Raw genomic sequence first — 21,159 nt, forward strand, 5'->3', positions numbered from 1 at the left:
CATCTCTAGGACATTTACATGCAAGTGAGCCTCGTGTTCTTGCCATGTACCTTGGACTGTTCTTCCAAGATAATGCCCCCCCATCTGGGAAGCGTCCGTGGCCACCGCAGCTATGGGTTGATTTGGAACAAAGCATCTCCCTATGGTCACATGAGTGGAGTGTATTCACCATCTTAAGTCGTTCTTGTTTGATTCTGTTATTCTGATGAGGTGAGACATCGGAAGCTCTTGAAGTGACCATTGGCAGAACAGCCACTGAAGGATCCTCATGTGCATTCTGGCAAGAGGGACCAGTGTAATCGTGGAAGCCATTACTCCTAGTAATCTTAGAATCATCTTTGCTTTCACTTTTGTCTTTGGAAGGAGGTTAAGTGTATCTGCTGTCTGAGTGCTACAACTCTTTCTGTTGGAAGACATGCTACCATAGAGAAAGTGTCTAGATCTCTGCCTATAAATGTAATATGCTGACAGGGCAACAAGGCAGATTTCTGAAAGTTGACTGTAATACCCAGTTGATTGCAAATGTACAAAGTTAAATCCCTGGCTTGTTGGAGTAGATGCCTGGTGGTGGCAGATAGGAGCCAGTCGTCTAGATAGGGAAACACTCGGAATCCTAGACACCTCAGTGACTACTGCCATGCATTTGGTGAACACTCTGGGGGCTGTAGTGAGACCAAAGGACAAAGCTCTGAACTGGTAATGACTGGCTCCCAGCTGGAAGCGCAAGTACCTTCTTGATGTCCTGACTATTTTTATGTGGTAGAAAGCATCTTGAAGGTCTAGCGAGCACATCCAATTGTCTTTCCCTTAAAAGGGAAGTATAGGCTGCAGTGTCACCATTCGGACCTTTGGCTTCTTGACAGATTCATTTAATTTGCTTAGGTCTAATATGGGCCTCCAGTCCCCTGATCTTTTTGACACCAAAAAGAATCTTGAGTAAGTTCCGAATCCTATTTGGTCTGCGGGAATTTCTTGGATGACTCTTTTGTGCAGCAACCTTTGAATCTCTATAGTTGCTTGCTCCCTTAGATTGGGTGGAACATCTGGGATTGTTCTGGTCTGTGCAGCAGGATTAGAAAATGGGATGGAGCATCCTCTGGATATTATTTTTAGCATCCATTTGTCTCCTGTGATAATTTGCCAGGCTTCTGGGTACATGGATAAACGTCCCCCGACTGCCTCCAGAGTAGAGCAGTCGGGCCTCCTTTCAGGAGTGCTGATAAGTGTGTCCGTGAAAGAACCACAGTCACCCTGGTTTTGCAGGCCCCCTCTGCCTCTGGGGTGGAGTCTACCATTACTGCCTCCCCCTCTGCCCCTGGGGAAGGAATCATCCCGTACATCCTGGAAAACTCTCTGGGATCTTTTGAACCACATTTTCCACTCTTCTGGCCTTTAGGATAAGGTCTTGAATGTACATAAAAATGTACTCCAACGGCAGAGAGAGTTTTTCCTTACTGCTCGCACTGGGTTAGAGTGTCTTTTACTTAGGATCCAAAGAGTGAGGAACCATCAAAAGGGGCGTTAGTAAAAGTAGACTTAGAGGGCTCTGCAAAATTCCTCAAGCACATCCAGGAGTGTCTCCCTAAGGGAAACTCTGGAACCCGCTGCTCTGCTCGCTCCATCTGCTGATAGGATATGAGCCTCATGGAGGAGTTGACAATGGAATTTAAGGTGGACAGCTGGGAGGAGACCTTCTAATTCACCCCCACAGCTAATGTACCTTGTAGAGCATCTCCTAGCTCTTTCAGATCTCTTTGTAGCCTTGTAAAGTGGGATAGGTAGTTCAGCAGTCATAGTGAGAATGTCACTGATGAAAAGACACGCTTCCCTTTTCTGTCCATCATTCAAGAGTCTTTATTCGGAGGATGAACAGATGAGGAAGTCTCTGCAAGTTCCTTCTTGGTGGCTGCTGCCACCACTATAGCATCTACGGGTACCCCTTGGTTAGGAAATCCTTTCACGGAGGAGCTGACAAGAATTTGTTTGGCCTCCAAGGGACTGATTCCATTGTGTCAGGTGACTCCCATGTCTTTCAACTGACCAGGTCCATTAGCTCATCGAAAAGCGGAGACACCCACGAGGCTGAAGGTTGAGACCCAAAAGCCTTCAAGTAGACTGCCTCCTCATCAGAAGGGGTGGTGGCCTGCCTACTGCCTCTCTGCTTCAGGATTTCTAGAATATTTGCAAATGAGATATCAGAGGATGACTGTGGGGACCCTTCCGACTCATCGAGGTCAGTGTCTGAAGTGACGGACTCATCTGGGGAGTCTACATGCTTCGTCTTGCAAGTTCTCTTCCTAGGTGGCTCCTCAGAAGGATATTCTGGGAAGGCCTCGGAGGGGAGGGGTTCACCCATAGGGGGATCCTGAGGCTCTAGATCTCTGCTATCCTGTGGAATGGGTGGTGCCGAGACAGTAACCAGTGCCTTAAGGGGATGAGTACTAGTATCCTTCTGTGGTGCTGAATGGGTAGACAACACACTCCGCATCAGTTCAAAGGCAGATCCAGTCGGCTCCGAGGAGACAGAGGAAGGCACCGGAACAGAGATTGGGCCCAAGGCCGATGTGGGAGCCGAGCTAACCCGGGCCGATGCTCTGAGGAGTACACTCGGCCCCAAAGAAGATCGGGGCAGAGAACCCCCACCAGGGCCAACCAGGAAACCCCGGCTCCCAGACTCTCCGGACGGCACAGAGAAAGTCGGAACAGATGTTGGCTCTGTGAACACCGAAGGGGGGCCCAGAACTGAAGGATCCACAGTAAGCAGTGCCAAACACTCTGGCTCCGAAGGACAAGCTTGGCTCGGAGGAGGAACAACAGTGGTACAACTGGTACACTAGGCTCCAAGACCAAATGGATGGGAGCAGAGAATAATTTAGTCAGCGCCGGCGACTTCAGGAGTTTGCGCGCCACCTGTTCCACGTCATAGTCTGATAAGCTCCTGGTGGACCTGGAAGATAGGGATGGAGAGTGAGACCTGTGCAAAATCGGAGATCTCAATGTCGGAGAAACCAATGAAATATCCACGGACCGACTCAGAGTAGAGGTATCTTGTGGCTCCGAGAACTTTGGAGCCTAAGTACCAGGCTTGTCAACTAATATAACCTCCGACAGCTCCGAGGACTGTGGAGCCGAGGAGGTAGTGGCCTTAGAGATTTTTGGTAGATTGACTAGCGGCTCTGACTGAGCCGATGTTTCAGGTGAATGTCTTTTCTGAGATTTTTCCTTTTTAGAAGGAGAAGAAGAGGAAGAAGAACCATGGACAGCTTCCTCAAACGTTGGCTTTAAGAGCCCTTTCAGAATCAGTTTTTCCTCCTTTCTTGAAGTACTCTTGCACTGAAAGAGTGACAAAAGGTGCAGTTTTCTTGCAGGTGAACAGCACCAAGGCAACAAACACATATAACATGTCCAATCAGTGATGGACATTTTTTCTGAGCATTTCTGGCATTTTTTAAAGCCCGAAGGCTCATGTTCTCTCTCTTTTGGGTCTTTAGACATAGTTAAGATAAGACCACAGAAGCAGCAACAACAACAAGAAAAATGTTGCTACTGAACTATTGAAAGCTAAAGCTACACTGAAAAGTAACAATGGGAAACACAAAGAAACACACAACCAAGTTGAAAAAATAGGGCCTCTAACTCAAACGGTCCTATTTTCTAGACAAGACAATTAACAAGCCTTCTAACATAAAGGGGTGAATAGCTCTCTAATTTAAATGAGCTACTGATAAACAGATAGAAAATAACCGCTACAAGGGATACCAGTAGGCCTACAAAGTGAGGGCAAAAGCTGCGCCAAAGGGGATAAAACTATCACTATTTAATTGTAATGCAATAAAATGCACAACGAATTAAATATAATTAGAAGTTAAGCTATTAATTATCAAATATAACAGTATAGAGGACAAATAAGAGAAAATTTGTCACAAGAGAAAATTTGTCACAACTTAAGCACGGCCAAGATGAGTGATTCCAACCTCGTAAAGTGGCAAACGAGTTCTGGGGAATTACACCACTGCATTGTGGGATACCTTCTTGCCATGAGCCAGATTTGAGACTTTCAGCTATATATTCAGCCAAGTCGGGGGCCGAGAATTGGCTCTGAACCCATCATTGTAAGAATGAAGGCGAGATAGGACAACATAACATCTCTCTGCTCTAACAACTGAATGTCTCCATTTTGTGCAAAGATTCCCCCCAAAGGATAAATCCTCATGGGGAAGGTAGAAGAAAGGGCATCATCTGCATCAAATTCAGGAAGAGAGTAAAGTGGGAAGTATTCTGCATAAGATGATTCTTCATAGATTCTAAATCTTTCTGAGAAGAGAGCTCTTTCCTTCTATTACAAACAGAAGCTCCTGGAATATGTATCTGTGACTGGCTGGAACCCTGGACTTCATGAAATCCACGAATCCCAGAAGCATCTTAACCAAGTCTTGTGCACCAATCTGGGTAGGAGAACCTGGAGCAAAATTAATTAGTTTCCTTGGGTTTGGGTATCTGGAGTTTTGGAATTGAAGCTTCAGTACACATCCAGATGGCTGTGATCTCAATTCATTTCCCTGGGATTTGCTCACGCACTACCAAGGGAATACCCACCCTCATCCTCTGATACCAAGATTCAGTCTTTGGAAGCCATGGCCTGCAAAATGACTTTGAACCTAACATATTTAGGTGTAGTATGGCCACCCGAGTCATCATTCAGGTGGGCTTTGGCATAGTGGTAAGTCAGATCAGGTGGTTGCAAAGACACCTCACCTGAGTCATTGGAGGAGGACCTGGGTGTGGAAATGGAAGAGTCTACATTGTCCACAATGCTTTCACCTCCGATTTCTGAGATTTTTGTTTCTTAGGGAGGGAACCAATAAAGCAAGCAAATGAGGTTGGTGGTTTTAGGTCTGAAGGCTCCATGTGGACTGCAAGGATTTCAACCCTATGTTTCAAGTTTTTGAAATAAAACTAGCACAATCCTGACAATCAAACATTGTGCTGAGACCCCAAGCCCAACAAACCAATATAAATGGAAATCCCTATGTGGAATTAGCTTCTCATACTTTAAGCAGTTATTAACCTTTTAAGCATTAATTACAAGGAAATTTTCCCAAAAGGGTGTGTGTCGGAGTGTAGATAAGAGATAACTCTGGAAAACAAGCAGTCCAATAGACTGCAAATGTTAGAACCATTGACTGACTGCACAGCTGAAAAGAACTGAAGGTGGAGATGATGCATGCCTGTTTTACAGCCTGATGTCTGGACACCCATCATCAGACGTCTGTTGGCTAGGGATGATGCAAAGACTCAGGTAATCTGGCTGTTCAAAGGCTTCTGCATGGCAGGAAGACCCCAGGATCAGAAATGCAGTACCGACTACAAAGAACATCTGTCATATATAATAGACAGGAGTAATAGCTTTTTATCATAACGACTACTTCATCCATATTATAGGTTCCTAGGTAGGTACTAGGCTATCTGCCTGAAGGCATTTATAAGCCTAGTTGGAATTGTGTTGGCTTTCGCCACCCCCTTACATTAGTTCCCTGTGCCACTGCCCAGCACAGCCATTGAAGTGATCCCCAGGGTAAACTTTATATTACCCATCCACTCGTCAAGGTTTCTCTTGGAGTGTTAGGGAGGAGCTCTGCCTAACGTAGATTGGAATCTTGTTTCAAAGCATGGGAAGTCTCTGGGACAGGAATCTATCCCTCCAGCACGTCCTACTTATTGTTGTGGTGAGGTTTAGATCCCTAGAGCATGTGGCTCGAAGGGATATGGCTTTCTTTAAGGGAAGCATGTCCATCAATTCTGGCTTGTACGTGGCCTTGTATGTCAGGCATAGATCACCTCTGAGTAGGCAGTATGCAACCAAGTACAGCTGGAGTTTCTTCAGTTGAGCTGCATAGGGCATCTGTTTCAGGCCAGTGATCCTCTTGGTGAGGTACTTCTGTGGTCTTTCCAGCTGTTACAGGTGTCTTGTAAGGTACACTCCAAATGGGGCATTGTACTCTATGATGGGTCTGATGAGTGATGTGTAGAGACGCACAATGACCTCTTTTGATCTGGATGCAAACCCTTTTGTGATTAGGTGGGCCACATAGAAGGATTTTCTAACCACTTTGGCAATGTGATTATCAAAGGAGAGATTACTATTTACTTGGTTCCCCAGATCCCTTATTACATCTTCTATATTTAAGGGGCTACCACCTATGTAGTAGTTTGTGGGTACTTTGTTTTTTCCAAAGGGGATGACTATGCACTTTTTGGCATTTAGCTTGAGGCCATGGTTTTGACACCGGGTATCTGTCTCAGTGAGACCCTTTTGGAGGATGTCTCGGTCAGCCGGAGAGTCAATTATAGCCCCTAGTTTACAGTCATCTGCGTATTTGGTCAGCCATAGACTTCCTGTGCTTACCTGTACCTCTGAGAAGTATATGCCCAACAGGAGGGGTCCTAGGACTGAACCCTGGGGAATGCCACTTTTAACCGGTTTAGAGTCAGACCTAGCTCCCACAACTCTTAACACGTGGGTTCTGTCCGTGAGCCAATTGGCAACCCATCTCGTGACACAGGGGTTTATTTTCAGGCTGGTGAGCTTGTCTAACACCAGAATGGGGAATGGTATCAAATGCCTTTGCGAGGTCTAGGTAGGCTGTGTGGACCACCTTTCCTTTGTCTATAAGCCTTGGTAGCTATCTCAAAGAAGCCCACCAGGTTTAGGAGACATGATCTGCCCTTAACAAAGCTGAACTGGGTAGGGGGTCCAGTGTTTGGAGGTTCCCAATGTCTCTGTTAATGAGATCCATGATGATGCGCTCCACAGCCTTGCAGACCAAGCTAGTCAGGCTTATAGGGCGATAGTTCCTGGGGGTCTGTTGTGGCTCCACCTTTGTAGAGCGGAATAACCGTTGCTGTGTGCCACTCTACGGGCACGTAGCCTGTGAAGAGGCTGAGTTTGAACAGTGTGTTTAGGTGAGGGATTAGTTCATCTTTGAGCTTGTGTAGGACGCAGCCTGGGACACTGTTCCCATTGATGCTGTGATTTTGGCTTTGGAGAGGGCTGTTTTAACCTGAGTGTCTGTGATTTCAAGGGCACTACATTCTTCTGGTATGGTTATGGGCCTTTTTGTGGGTGAAGTTTGCACTGAACCTGTCTGCCAGGATGTTGGCAATATCGGTCAGTTCAGTGTATTTTGTGCCATTCTGCACTAACTGAACAGATTTGAGAATTGCCACTTAGATTCTTGACATAGCTAAAGAATGCATTGTGGTTATCTTTGGAGTCCTTGGCAATTTTTCTTTTGAAGCTAGCCTTGTATGATTTTATGAAGGACCGTAGTTTCTTGCTAATACTTATCAGGGATGTCTTACCTTGTTGGGATTTTACTCATTTCTATACTAGTTTCCTCCTTCTATTGTATAGCTTGTTTATGGCAGGGGTCCACCAGACTGGTTTCCTTTTCTTGGAGGAGTAAGTCTTGGTTTTGCTTGGGATAGCACGATCCAATCATTCTTGTAGGTGCCCGTAGAGTGCATTAGTAAAGGATTTCGCAGCTTGGGCAGCATTATCCTTTAGCATGGGGGCTTTGAAACTTTCCACCTTGGTCTTAAGTAACGTGAAGGTTGCTTTTGAAAAGTTTTTCATGTTTTTTTTTTTACCGGGGGTGGGGGTGGAATGTGGATATCCAGAGTGATTAGTTTATGGTCAGATCTAACCAGCGAGGGGTTGACCTCCGGTGTGGAACACCGGTCGCCCATGTTGGTGATGACCACGTCCAATATGTTGTCACCTCTGATGGGGAAGTTGACCAGTTGATCCAGGGCGTTTGAGTTTATAAATTCTAGGAAATGTTTGGCAAGGGAGTTAGTACTTGAGTAGTTCTCCCAGTTTAATGTTTGGGTAATTGAAATCACCCAATATCAGGGTGTTTGGTAGGACCCTTCATGCTTCCCAGTGTTTCCAGAAATGTGGAATTGGGGTCCTGGGACATGGTGGGTGATCTGTAGCAAGCTACAACTTGAACTGCAGTTTTGCCTATTGTTACTTGCACGTGGATGATCTCTAAAGCATCGTGCTGTTCCACTAACCTGGAGGTGTGGGTATCCTTGATAAATATGGATACGCCCCCACCTTTTGTATTTCGGTCCAGGTTTTGTGGCTGAAATGTATGGTAGGTGTTGTAGCCTGGTAGTGCTGGCGTGCTCTCTGGAGCCTTGAACCAGGTTTCTGTTACTGCACATATATCGATTTTCTCCATACTGAGGAGCGCCTCGAGTGCGTGCATTTTGAGGTTTAGACTTCTGGCATTGAGCAGCATTATCCTCAGTTTTTTGTTACTTGCGCTATTTACGGTAGTGGGATTGTCTTTTGAGTCTTGCCTAAAAAAGGCACTATGTGGGGTGGCAAGAGCCTTGGCCAGTATTCGAAAGCTTAAGGGTGACCGGTGTAAGCCATCTCTAGCGAAGCAGCGTGGCTTGTCGCTCATGTCATCCCAGGCTGTCAGACTGCATCCCCTTTGAATGACACCAGAAGCTTAGCCAATTGTTGAAATTGATCATTTTTTCTCTATACCGTGGTATCATTCTTGCTGAGGGCAGGATGCTACTCAGGGTCATATCGGCCTGGGCTACATGATCAGAGAGCTCTTCCATGTCTCTTTTCATGTAGTCCAGGGAGGTGCAGCTCAGGTCATTCACATCAACATGGACAACGACAGTCATATTTGTACTTGTTCTGGAGTGACCTAAGTGCTTGTGTTATGTGGCGGATCCTGGCACCTGACAGGCAGCTAATAGTAACCCTCTCCTTATTCAGCCTAGTGAGTGGGAAGCCAGTGTGCCTGACTATAGAGTCACCTATAAGGGCTGTGATTGCATGGCACACTGGTTTTGTGAAGTATGTGTTTCATGGTTTGTGTTGGGGGGCGGGTAAAGGTTGCTTTGGTGTCTGCTTTGGAGTTCTGTTGCTTTTGCAGCTTTTTATTTAGAGCCCCCAAGTATGTTTTTGTGTATTTTATGTGTGTTTTTTTGCCAGTGCTGGTTTCATAGGTCTATGCGAGAATGGTGGTGTGATGCAAGTAGTTTCCTTCTCCTCTTGACTGTCTGGTCCAGTCTTGGGTTGAGAGAGCTTAGCCTCCAGTTTGTCTGTAAAATTGTATCTCTCGCATGTATTAGTGTTTGGTGGTAGGAGGAGAGGGTTGTTTGTGTACATGAGGCAGTTGTAACACTGCCTCAGAATGCCCAAATTCACCAGTTGGACCGGAGAGTACACCTGAAACTGCCCTGTGGACATGCCTGTATAGGTACAGTGAACTGTTTTACTGATTGGCTGGTAGGGTCGAACAGAGAGCCTTGTCCTTCTCTACAGTATAGGGGGGTCTAGTGCTAAGGTTTATTAGTGCTTGCTACGAGTTTTGTGGAAGTGCCGGGCTGAGAAGTGAATGATTTGAGTGCTTAAGTTGAACGTTTATCTAGTTCCAAGGGAAAAATCAGATGTCTGTTGGCTAGGGATGGCATGTGAATGGCTCTACAGGAAAGACAAAAAGCAAATAGTGTACAAATAGAAGTGCTGTAGCAGATGCATTTGGACAGAAATGAGCATGTGAATTTGGCAAAGGAAAGATTTCAGGGTAGACACTCAGGAAAATATTGGCATCAAAAGAAAAAGGGAAGTAATACTGAGTGCGAGAGGGGTTCCAGTAGTGACAGAAGATGGGGGGGGGGGGGGGTGGACACGAATTGTACATTTTTGGTAATAATAGGTTAACAGGTTAGAAGGATTATGGTGACATGCATTTATATTCCATCTACGACTGCTACTATGGAGCTTAAGAGAATTTTGGGAGAAATAATCAGCTTTCAGCAGGGATTACTATTTATCGGTGGGGAATGGAACTTTATTTGTAATACTGTGGTCAGCAGTATGGTTTTATGCCAGGAAAGAGCACTACAAATGCGATGTTTGCTCTGAGAGTGTTGATGAAGTACAGAGAGGGTCAGAAGGAGTTGCACTGTCTCTCTGTGGACTTAGAGAAAGCATATGACAGGGTGCCTAGAGAGGAGTTGTGGTATTGTATGAGGAAATCGGGATTGGCAGAGAAGTATGTAAGAGTGGTACAGGTTATGTACAAGGGTAGTGTGACAGCGGTGAGATCTGCAGTGGAGGTGACAGATGCGTCTAAGGTGGAAGGTGGGATTACATCAAGCATCAGCTCTGAGCCCTTTCTTATTTGCACTGGTGATGGACCGTTTGACAGATGAGATCAGACAGGTGTCCCCGTGAACTATGATGTTTGCAGATGACATTGTAATATGTAGTGGGAGTAGGGAACAGGTTGAGGAGATCCTGGATATGCTCTAGAGAGGAGAGGAATGAAGGTCAGCCAGACTAAGAAGGAATATGTGTGTGTGAATGAAAGGGAGGATAGAGGAATGGTGAGGATGCAGGGAGTAGAGTTGGCGAAGGTGGATGAGTTTAAATACTTGGGATCAACAGTTCAGAGTAATGGCGAGTGTGGAAGAGAGGTGAAGAAGAGAGTACAGGCAAGGTGGAGTGGGTGGAGAAGAGGGTCAGGAGAGATTTGTGACAGACGAGTACCAGTAAGAGTGAAAGGGAAGGTCTACAAAAGGGTAGTGAGACCAGCTATGTTACATGGGTTGGAGACAGTGGCAGCGACAAAAAAGCAGGAGTCAGAGCTGGATGTGGCAGAGTTAAAGATGTTAAGATTTGCACTGGGTGTGACGAGAGTAGACAGGATTAGGAATAAGTATATTAAAGGGTCAGCCCAGGTTGGACAGCCTGGAGACAAAGCCAGAGAGGCAAGATTGCGTTGGTTTGGACATGTGCTGAGGAGGGATGCTTGGTATGTTGGGAAAAGGATGCTAAGGATAAAGCTGTCAGGTAAGAGGAAAAGAGGAAGGCCTAAGATAAGGTTTATGGATTTGGTTAGAGAGGACACGCAGGTGGTTGGTGTGGCAGAGCAAGATGCAGAGGACAGGAAGAAATGGAAACAGGTGATCCGCTGTGGCAACTCCTAACCAGGAAAAGCAGAAAGAAGAAGGCAACTGTGGATGTAAAAGGGGAACCAAGATGAGAAATTTAACAGGCTGAAATTTCTTCAGAAGGGATAGCTAGTGAAAGAGCTAATGAGAGTTTAAAAACAGGATGGAAACAAAACAGAAAGATATGTGAAAGAAGTAATATGAATTATTTAGAGAGGCTGACAAAGGTTAAAGTATTGCAAAATATGGGCAATCTCAAACAATAACATTAGGAGCAAGTACTTACATAATATGCAGTTTAGAAAGATAATGACCCCAAACCACAAAAACTTTTAGTACTGCAACTTGGGCAACAGAAAACAGAAAGGGTTGTCACCAAACTTAGCGAGCCTTGGTTGGGAAGGTGGCCTAATGGTTAAGGTGTTTGCCTTACAAACACAAGGTGCAGGATTTGAGTCTCACAAGGGATAATTGGCTAGGCTTAAAATGGCTCGCAAGGGCAGTTAGCTTAGCACTAATCTATGAACCTATAAACTATGACAAGAAAAAAAAAGATTCTATAGCTGTATTAGAGACATATCACAATTTTTATTAAAATCTGTATACTGCAGAACAATGTGAAAACCAAGAAAAGGGAGAAATAGAAATATTTATGGATTCACATCCAGATCAAGGGAGGTCATTGTTCCCCTGTATACTCTTCACTTATCAGACCAATGATCGAGTACAATGCCCCATTCGGAATGTATCTTACCCGACACCTGCAGCAATTGGAAAGACCCCAAAAGTTCCTCACCAAAAGGATAAAGGGGCTCAAAAATATGCCATATGCTGCCCGACTGAAGAAACTCCAGCTCTATTCAGTCGCATACTGTCTGCTCAGAGGTGACCTGTGCCTGACATACAAGGGCATGTCCAACCCAGAATTAATGGATATGCTCCACCTCAAAAAATCCAAATCCACCAGAGCCACAAGAGCAAGAGACTTAAACCTCAACACGGATATAAATAGGACGTGCTGGAGGGACAGATTCATCACCCAGAGACTCCCTATGCTGTGGAACAGAATCCCGGTCCATGTGAGACAGAGCACCTCGCTGGCTCTGTTCAAGAGGAATCTTGACCAGTGGATGGGAGATCGTAGGTTTACCCCGGGGATCATCTCTGTATCACTGCTGGACAGAGGCACGGCAAACTAATGGGTATAGTATTCTTCAACCTAAGGGGTGGTGAAAGCCACACAACTCTGGCTAGGCTTATAAATGCCCTAGGGCAGATAGCCTAGTATGAACCTAAAACTTATTTATGCAGAAAGATGAGGATCAACAATTAAAAGCAAAGATAGAAAGTCTCTAGGAACAGGCTGTACTCCTCAGAAGTCTGGGGATGAAAGCAATAAAGATCGGTTTAACAGTATTTGAATAAGTGTGTGTGTGTGTGTGTGTATTTGAGGGAGACAGGGAGAGAAGTACCAGCCTCTTGGAATAAAGCTGTGGTGGCTGTATTGCTCAAAAAGAGTAAAAAAAACTTCAGACCCAACTTCACATAGAACCAGATCAGTTTTAAACCATGACTGTAAAGTGTTTATACTAAGATGGCAAAGGTGCTGCCAAAATCGATAGATATGGATCATTGTGGTTCTGTGAACGGGAAGCAAACATTTGGCAATATTAATAAAACAATAATGATCCAGAGGGAGACAGAATGCAAGAAAACATTGTTATTGCTGTTGGGCCTTGATGCTAACAAAGCATTGAAGAGTCAGCTAGGATTTTATAAGCTGGGTAAAGTTAGCATTTGCATTTCATGACATAACAGGGTTAATTAAGAAGACAGATGAAGGGTCGTAGGCAAGATTTAACATGGGAGGGTTCCACTCAAACAAGTTGTGTTTGAAGCGGAATTTGCTTTATATTTAGAGCCACTGGCAAAGAAAATAAGGGAGTCAAAAATTCAAGGATATAAATGAATAGTGCAGTAATCAAGAAAAGTTACCTTTATTTGTAGCGGATATATTTTGCACTTGAAAATATCCATAAAAGGACATGAATTTTCAACTACATTCTGATGACTCAAAAATACACACCACAGGTCTTGACTTCATTACTCAAGAATCAAAGACAAAAATGAAAATGAACAAAAATCCAAAACTGGTCATTTTAATTACTACTCTAATTCAATTAGAAAGCCAACAGAACAGGCTTTGTATCAACACATTTTCCGAAAAATAGAACTATGAAATGCTAATGTCTGACATTAATGACGGACTACAATCCTCTGTGATTTACATGAAGAGCCTTGTAATATTGTTGAGTTAAATCAATTTCAACTTGCTTTAGGCAAAATCACAAACAGGAGATATGCTACACATTCAGTTTTCTATCTTGGAAGAGATACCTTTGTATTAGTCTTAAACCACAATCTGTCGTTTTTTGCATCTTTTAGAGCTTCAAGTGTTGTTTCATAAAATTCTTGTAGTAAATCCATCTGAAATAAAACAAAAATATTAAGATAATAAATCAAAGTATATGCTTAAAACTAATTAACTGCTTGGAACTTACATGACAGATACAACTTCCAAAAGGAAATAAAGAATCTAATTCTGCATAAAAATGCTGAAAGAGTTAAAGTAAACTCTCTCCATAAAATCCTAAATTTAAATAAATACTGACCAAAACTGCAGATCTTAACAGGCTCCTTCAATAAATCACTGACGGATATTAATCCAAATGCTAACAACCAAATGTAACGCAAAGGGCACCGAACTGGTTACTAAATGGACTGCTTTGAAGACCTTTCTCAGGAGACAAAAAAATATGTTATGTACTTACCATAACGTTCCTGGCGTGTTGTTCATCTCTGCCTTTATTCTCAGGTATATGGGGGGGGTTCAGATCCGATCTAGACCATATATAAAAGCTCATGGCCTTTTACCAAGCTCTCAGGCACCCTTCCCTTCCCAGAATGTACCTCTTCTCCATTACCTCAGCTCTTGTTTACCAAAAAGGTCCATAAACATTATATGAGAAACCAACAAATAATGGTAAGAAAAGTACAGTTTTGTACCTACCATAAATGTAGATGTCCGATAGGTATGCATCTGCAGTCCTTACATATGGGTTGCCCTGCCTCAGGCAGCCCTTCGGTCGGCCGGATTCCAAAGTCTGGGTCCGGCGTCGGCTGATGTCGCCCTTTTCCTGACGTCACAGCGCTCGGGGTATAAAAGTGTCAGTCGACGCCATGTTCCTCAGTTTTTCTTGCCCCAGATGCCAGGGGCCCTCTAAAGAAGGCTAACTTTTGGAGAAATGATTAAATTCCAATCATGCAAACCAATAAATAACAAATACACCATAAAAGATAACCCCAGCTAGCTAAAAGGAGGGGTAGGTACCCAAAGAATACCACAGAGGGGTAGGAGGGAGGGAAAACCTGACTGCAGATGCATACCTATCGGACATCTACATTTATGGTAGGTACAAAACTGTACTATGTCCATCAAGGATGCATCTGTAGTCCTTACATATGGGTAGAATACCATAGCCAAGCTGGGGGTGGTAGGACCTAAGAAAAGGATGGTGTAGCTAACATGCCCTGCAGGACTGCAGTAGCAAAACCTGCTCTGGATCTGGAATATAAAGGCAGGTTGTAATGCTTGGAAAATGTATGCACACAGCTCCATGTAGCAGCTTCTAAAATGTCCTTTGTAGCCACCCCTCTTAAGAAGGCTGTGGAGGTGGCTGTTGCTCTGGTGGAATGAGGTCTGATGGTAGCTGGCACAGCTTTTCCATGAAAAGAGTAACAGAATCGAATGCAATTTCCTATCCATTTTGAAACTGTTTGTTTGGAAATTGCTCTTCCTTGTACACCAGCAGCGTATGCTACAAACAGTTGGTCAGTTTTTCTGTAAGCCTTAGTTCTGTCCAAGTAGTAGCGCAACTGTCTGTGAATGTCCAGGGTATGCAGAAGTTTCTCTCCTTTATTTTGTGGATTTGGAAAGAAAGTAGGCAGGTGGCTGTTTAGAAGCTTTAGCCCGTGTAAAGGCCTTAATGGACATGAATGCAGGAGGCCTGGCTGCCCCACGTGCTGGGGTAGATTTATCCACAGAAATGGTGTCGGAAATTTCCTGAGCACCGGTTTCAGACGGAAATTCTATGACCGACTCAGGGATGGCCTCGGTACCGAAGTTACTGGTTGTGCGGTGTCGTCGGTCTGAAGCGGTAGAGATTCGGCTTCAGAAGAGACCGAGACACTCGCGGTAGGCCTAGGCGTGGAGTCAACCGGAACCGCGGACCGCGTGTGTCGGTCCTTATCCTTTCGTTTTTTGGGTAAATGTGCTGTCGGAAGCTCCGACGGCATGATATAACAAAAAGTGTCCCCAAAAAATTCCTCTGCAAACTCTGCCCGACGCCTAAGAGTGCGTTTATTGAAGGAAGCACAGGCTGAAAAGGCAGAGACGTCATGGTCTGGGCCTAGGCAGGGTAAGCAGTAAGAGTGGAAATCCTTATGAGGTATTTGTTTCCCACAAGATAAACAATTATTAACTTTAAGCGTTTGATCTGACATCGGCTGAGGCAAGAAAGAGTCCCCAACGGGGTACTTAGCTTTTTTGAAGTCTTCGGTAGCTGAAATCACAGGAGCTGGCCGACCGGCACTTGCGAACTGCTTCTGCTTCAGGCACCTCGCAGCAAGAAAGACTGAGGAACATGGCGTCGACTGATGCTTTTATACCCAGAGCGCTGTGACGTCGGGAAAAGGGCGACATCAGCCGACGCCGGACCCAGACTTTGGAATCCGGCCGACCAAAGGGCTGCCTGAGGCAGGACAACCCATATGTAAGGACTGCAGATGCAGCCTTGAAGGACATCTACTTTACTGCATGGTATTTTCTGAAACCAATGAATCCATGTAAAGAACTATCATCTTTTATTACCCAGCCTTCTAGGAGACTAGGATGGGGGTTGGTGGGAAGGTTGTGAGAATAAAGGTGGAAATGGACAACACACGTGGTAAGTACATAACTTTTTTATGTGATGTTGTCACTCACCTTTATTCTCGCGTATGGGACAGCGTCCCTAGCAACTCAAAATCTTGGCTCAGAACCACAGAGCCAAAGGAAGCTCTACTCCTGGAGGACAAATCTAGTTTGTAATGTTTAATAAATGTATGGGGGTTTGACCATGTCACTGCTGCACAAATAGTCCATGGAAACTCTAGCTAGAAATGCTGAAGTAGCAATAGCTCTAGTACAATGGGCTTTCACAGGTTCATGTAGTTTATTATGGGAAGTACAAATAAAGTAAATGCAATCTGAAAGCCATTTAGATAGGGTAACATTTAATACCGGTAAACCTTTTCTTGTTTCAGAAAAAGAAATAAATAATTCTTCTGACTTTCTAAAATCTTTAGTTCTGTGGAAACAGAAACGTAATTGTGAACGTCCAGTAAATGTAACATATACTCTTCCTTCATTTTGGAAATTTGGGAAAAACACTGGTAGTTCAATTGATTGGTTTAGGTTACTGTCAGAAACTACTTTAGGAAGAAAAAGGGATTAGTATGAAGAGAAACTCGTGTCCTTATGAAACACCAAATAAGGAAGATTAGCAGATAAGGCCTGCAATTCAAATACTCGCCTTGTTGAAGTAACAGCCACCAGAAAAAATGTTTTCCACGACAAAAAATTTAGGTCACATTTAGCTGAAGGCTCAAAAGGTGAATGAAAGACATGGGGCAATACAAAATTTAAATCTCAGGGAGGAGATGGACTTTTAAGGAGGTCTTAACATCTAGGTTCCTTTTAAAAAGGTCTGGAGAGCCATTTTCCCCTAGATGAAAATTTGAAATAGCAGCCAGCTGAACCCTTATAGTTGCTGCTGCAGCACCTTAATTAAAAAGCTTCACCAAAAAATCCAAAATAAAACGAAGGGGAGCAGTAAAAGGATCAACATTATTTTCTGTAGCCCACACAGCAAACATTTTTCATTGCTTCTATAAAGTTTATACGTGGTGATCTTATATGAGGAAAGTAAAATATGTCTAGTTGGGGATGAAAGTAGGGGCTGTCTGGCTATCATTGGAACTGGAACAGCAATGCTGTCAGTTTGAGATTTTGTAAATAAGGATGAACCATTTTATGTGGATGAAAGAGGAGGTCTGGAACTGGGTCCAGAATCCATGGTTCTTCTAGAAGATGAGGCCATAGAAAAGGAAACAATCTGCCAGGGCAAGGGGCAATTAGGAAGATCTTTCTCTTCAAGCTTGCTTTTTGTAAAAAATTGGGAATCAGGGGTGTCAGAGGATAAGCATAAGTCCCGGAGGCTGTGAACAAGTGCATCTTTCAGGGTCTCCCCTGGGGGGGGGGGGGGGTTAGGGCAAAGTAGCTGCTGCATTTGTTTATTGGAGAAGCAAACAAGTTACAGAGCAAAGCTACCCCCATTTCAGGAATATTCTTTCCACAATTTCTTGTTTGAGACGCCACTCGTGAGGCATCAAAAATGCCCTGCTGAACTTGTCTGCTAGGCCACTGGATTTCCACAGAATGTGCATTGCTATCAGAAAGCAGTTGGAAGATATTACCCATTGCCAAACTTGGAGGGCTTCCCAACAAAGAGGGTAAGATCTGGTTCCTCCTCGTTTGTTGATGTACCAGACTACCGACATGTTGTCCGACTGGACTGCTATTGTTCCCAGAGGGAGAGAACCTTGGAAGGCTTGCAAAGCTAGAAGCGCTGCTCTCATCTCTAGAACATTTATGTGCAGATGGGCAATGCAAGGGGACCAAGTGTCTTGGACTGTCCTTCCCAGATAAGCCCCCCCCCCCCCAATCTGGGAGGCATCCGTGGTCACTGTGGCTTGGGGTTGACTGGGAATAAATAAACAACCTAGACTAACCTAACTGGAATGGATCCACCACTGAAGATCCTTTTTGCATGAATCTGTAATCAAGATCTTGTGAGACATTGGAAGTTCTAGATAAGACCATTAGGTCTACAATGACCACTGTAGTATCCTCATGCGTAGGCGGGCTAGTGGCACTAACACTATAGAAGCTGCCATTGTTCAAGACCTGTAGTACACGTTTTGGGAGCGCTCTTTTCTTGATAATCAATGTTCTCACCTGATTGTGCAATATTATTCTGTCGGAGGGAAGATCTGCTATTATTTGCCTTGTATGCAGATGAGCTCCTATGAAAACCAAATTCTGACAAGGTTGTACAGCTTATTTTTTCAAAATTTATGGTGATTCCTAGATGTGAGCAGAGTTGTAAGGAAGTTTATCTTGCCCTTATGAGCTGATGCCTGGTCGTGGCAGTTAGAAGCCAGTTGTCTAAGTCTGGAAACACTCTGAATCCTAGGTGCCTCAAATGAGCCACAACCACTGCCATGCATTTGGTGAGCATTCTGGGGGCTGTAGTGAGACCAAAGAGCAGGGTCAAAACTGATAATGACTGGCTTCCCAACCGGAAGAGCAGATGTCTTCTGGAGCATCTGTCCATTTTTATATGGTAGTACATATCTTGAAGATCTACTGAGCACATCCAATAGTCTTTTCTCAGAAGGGGCAGAATGAACTGTAAAGTGACCATTCGAAACTTGCTCTTTTTGATAGACTTGTTTATGTTGCCAAGATCCAGAACGGGTCGCCAATCCTGTTTTCTTTGGTACTATAAAGAATCTTGAGTAAGTTCCGAATCCTTGTTGGTCTGAGGGGACTTCTTGAATGACTTGTCTAGCAACTTTTGAATTTGATTGGGTGGCACATCTGGGACTTTTTTGTTTCAGGGAGGGGATGAACAAAGGGGATGACGTAACATCTGGATATTATATGCTGCACCCATTTGTCATTTGTAATCTCTTGCCAGGCCTGTGGGTGCAGAGACAACAGACTCCTGATTGCCTCCAGAGGTGGGCAACTGGGCTTCCGTTCAGGAGCACTGAAAGGGCTTGCCAAAGAAGGTATCGCTGCAGCCCTGAATTTGCCGGCCTCCCTGCGGCAAGGGCACTGTCTTCCATTATTGTTCCCTCCTCTGCCTTTGGGGGAACATTCACCATGTGTGTCTGGAAAAGAGCTTTGAGATTTTCAGAACCACATCATTCTTCTACCTTTCCAACCTTTGGGATACGGTCTGGTTGGAGTAAAAAGGCCCAAAAAGGAGATGAGCCATCAAAAGGGGAATTCACAAAAGACTTGAAAGGTTATGCAAAGTCGCATCCAAGTCTGCCTCCTAATGGAGTTACCTGAACCTATGGTTCTACTCACTCCATCTGCTGCATACCAGATCAGTCTCATGGAGGAGTTAACAAAATAATTTAGGGTGGCAAGCTGATGGCCTACTTTATCTGTGACTTTCTCAGCCACAGATCCTTGCAAGTTAATTCATTGAGTGAAGAGGAAAAGTCTATCGAAGAAGAGACACCCTACCTGCATCTATTCATCATCCTAGAGTCCTTATTAGGAAGGTGGATAGTGGAAATGGTCTCAGAAATTTCCTTTTTGGTGCCCGCTACCCATTTTGAAAGAAAACTGTTGTCAGTAGGTGATGTGATGTACTTATTGGGCCTCCTAGGAATAGGATCTATGGTATCTGGCATCTCCCAAGCCTTCTGAGTGATTAAGTCAATAAGCACATCAGAAGGAGGGGTCACCCAAGAGGTGGAAGGGTGGGACCCAAAAGCCTTCAATTATATCAATTCCTTCACCGAAAGGGAGCTGGACTGCCAGTCACCTCTCTGTTTAAGCATTTCCAAGAGGTCTCCAAATGAGACATCTTCAGGAGGTGACCATGGGGACCTTTCGGCTTCCTCAAAATTAGTATCCGGGAAAGTGACGGACTCCTCCAGGGAGTCTAGATGCTTCCTCTTACAACTCCTCTTCCCAGGGACTTCCTCAGTGGGATAAATCTGGGGAAGTTTTGGAAGGGGGGGTTCCTTAAGGACCATCTTGAGGCCCCACTGTCCCTGTGGATGGGGTACAATAGAAGATGAAGGCATCGGGCAGGGAAGGGGGAGGACGATCCTGAGGACAGTGTGTGAGAAGCAGTCACAGCTCTCCTCATAGCCTTAAAGACTCTCTGCCCCTGATCTGAGGGACTCCCTGGTGCCGACAAAAAAGTCACTGCCAGAAACCCCTCTGGAGAAGACAAGAAGTCTGAGGCCGAGGTAGAAGCTGAGCTCATCTGAGCCGACACTCCAAGTGGCAGGGTCCAATCTGAAGAAAAAGTGGTCAGATCCCCTTCCTTGGGGCTGACCAGAGAGCTACGGCTCCTAGAATCCTCCCACTTCTACAAAGCAGAGGAACTTGGAGCAGATGTCTGAGCAGATGACAGTGGAGGTCCTCTGATCCAACACAGACACAATCCAGATATCAGACTCTTCTGGCTCCAAACTCAAAGGCTGGGTGGGAGGAGGAAGAGAAGCTACCAGGCGGACTTTGATGGCTCCAAAGCCGCAGAGCTTGGATCCAACAACTTGGCCAGCACCGGTGTCTTGAGTAACCTCTGTACAACCCTATCCACACCATTGTCTGAAAGGCTCTTAGTAGATCGGGTAAATAGGGTTGGAGACCTGGATCTTGCCAATATAGATGAAGATGGTCTGGAAGAAACAGGTTCAACAGAAGGAGACTGTTCTCAAACCTGAGTTGGCATCCGAGCAGAGGTTGTTGGGAGTGGAGACTACTAAACACACTGATGAACCTTCGGATCTGATTCTCTTCTGCTCTGAAGTACTTAATGGAGAAAACAGTTTTGTCTTCTTCTGAGATGGCTCCAAAGAAACCTTCGGAGCCAACTGAGGAATCTTTTTTGGTCTATCAAACGAAGTTGAAAAAGCAGACGATTTAGCAGACTCATAGCCCTAAATGGCTTCAGAAAAAGGGCTTTTCAATAAACCCTTTAACATCAGCTTATTCTCTCTCTCTCTCTCTCTAACAATGCATGCTGATTAAAGCCATGGCAAATACTGCAAGATTCTTGCAGGTGTATAGGGCCCAGACAATACACAGAGTGTATCACTCAAAGGCATTTTTTACCACACCCCTCACACTTCTTAAACCTTAAGGGTTTTGCAGGTTTCCAAGACATTTTAATAACCAACAAATACACAGGATAAGCAATGCAGAACTAGCAACACTTTTATCAACAAGAACATCCACAGGAAAAAAAAAAC

General features: G+C 44.6%; 1 protein-coding gene across 4 annotated transcripts in view; it reads right to left on the bottom strand.

Moving 5' to 3' along the window:
- Nucleotides 1–21,159, bottom strand: part of COPS2 (COP9 signalosome subunit 2) — a 1,892,836-nt gene that overhangs the window by 1,011,698 nt on the left and 859,979 nt on the right. For all 4 annotated transcript variants that reach the window (XM_044077587.1, XM_044077586.1, XM_044077585.1 and 1 more), the window contains one exon: nucleotides 13,390–13,479. In XM_044077587.1, coding sequence (XP_043933522.1) covers nucleotides 13,390–13,479 — 90 coding nt within the window. The remainder of the gene's footprint in view (nucleotides 1–13,389; nucleotides 13,480–21,159) is intronic.

Source organism: Protopterus annectens, chromosome 7.part0 (genome assembly GCF_019279795.1).
Source record: "Protopterus annectens isolate FY-2018-M chromosome 7.part0, PAN1.0, whole genome shotgun sequence".
Lineage (NCBI taxonomy): Eukaryota > Metazoa > Chordata > Ceratodontiformes > Protopteridae > Protopterus > Protopterus annectens.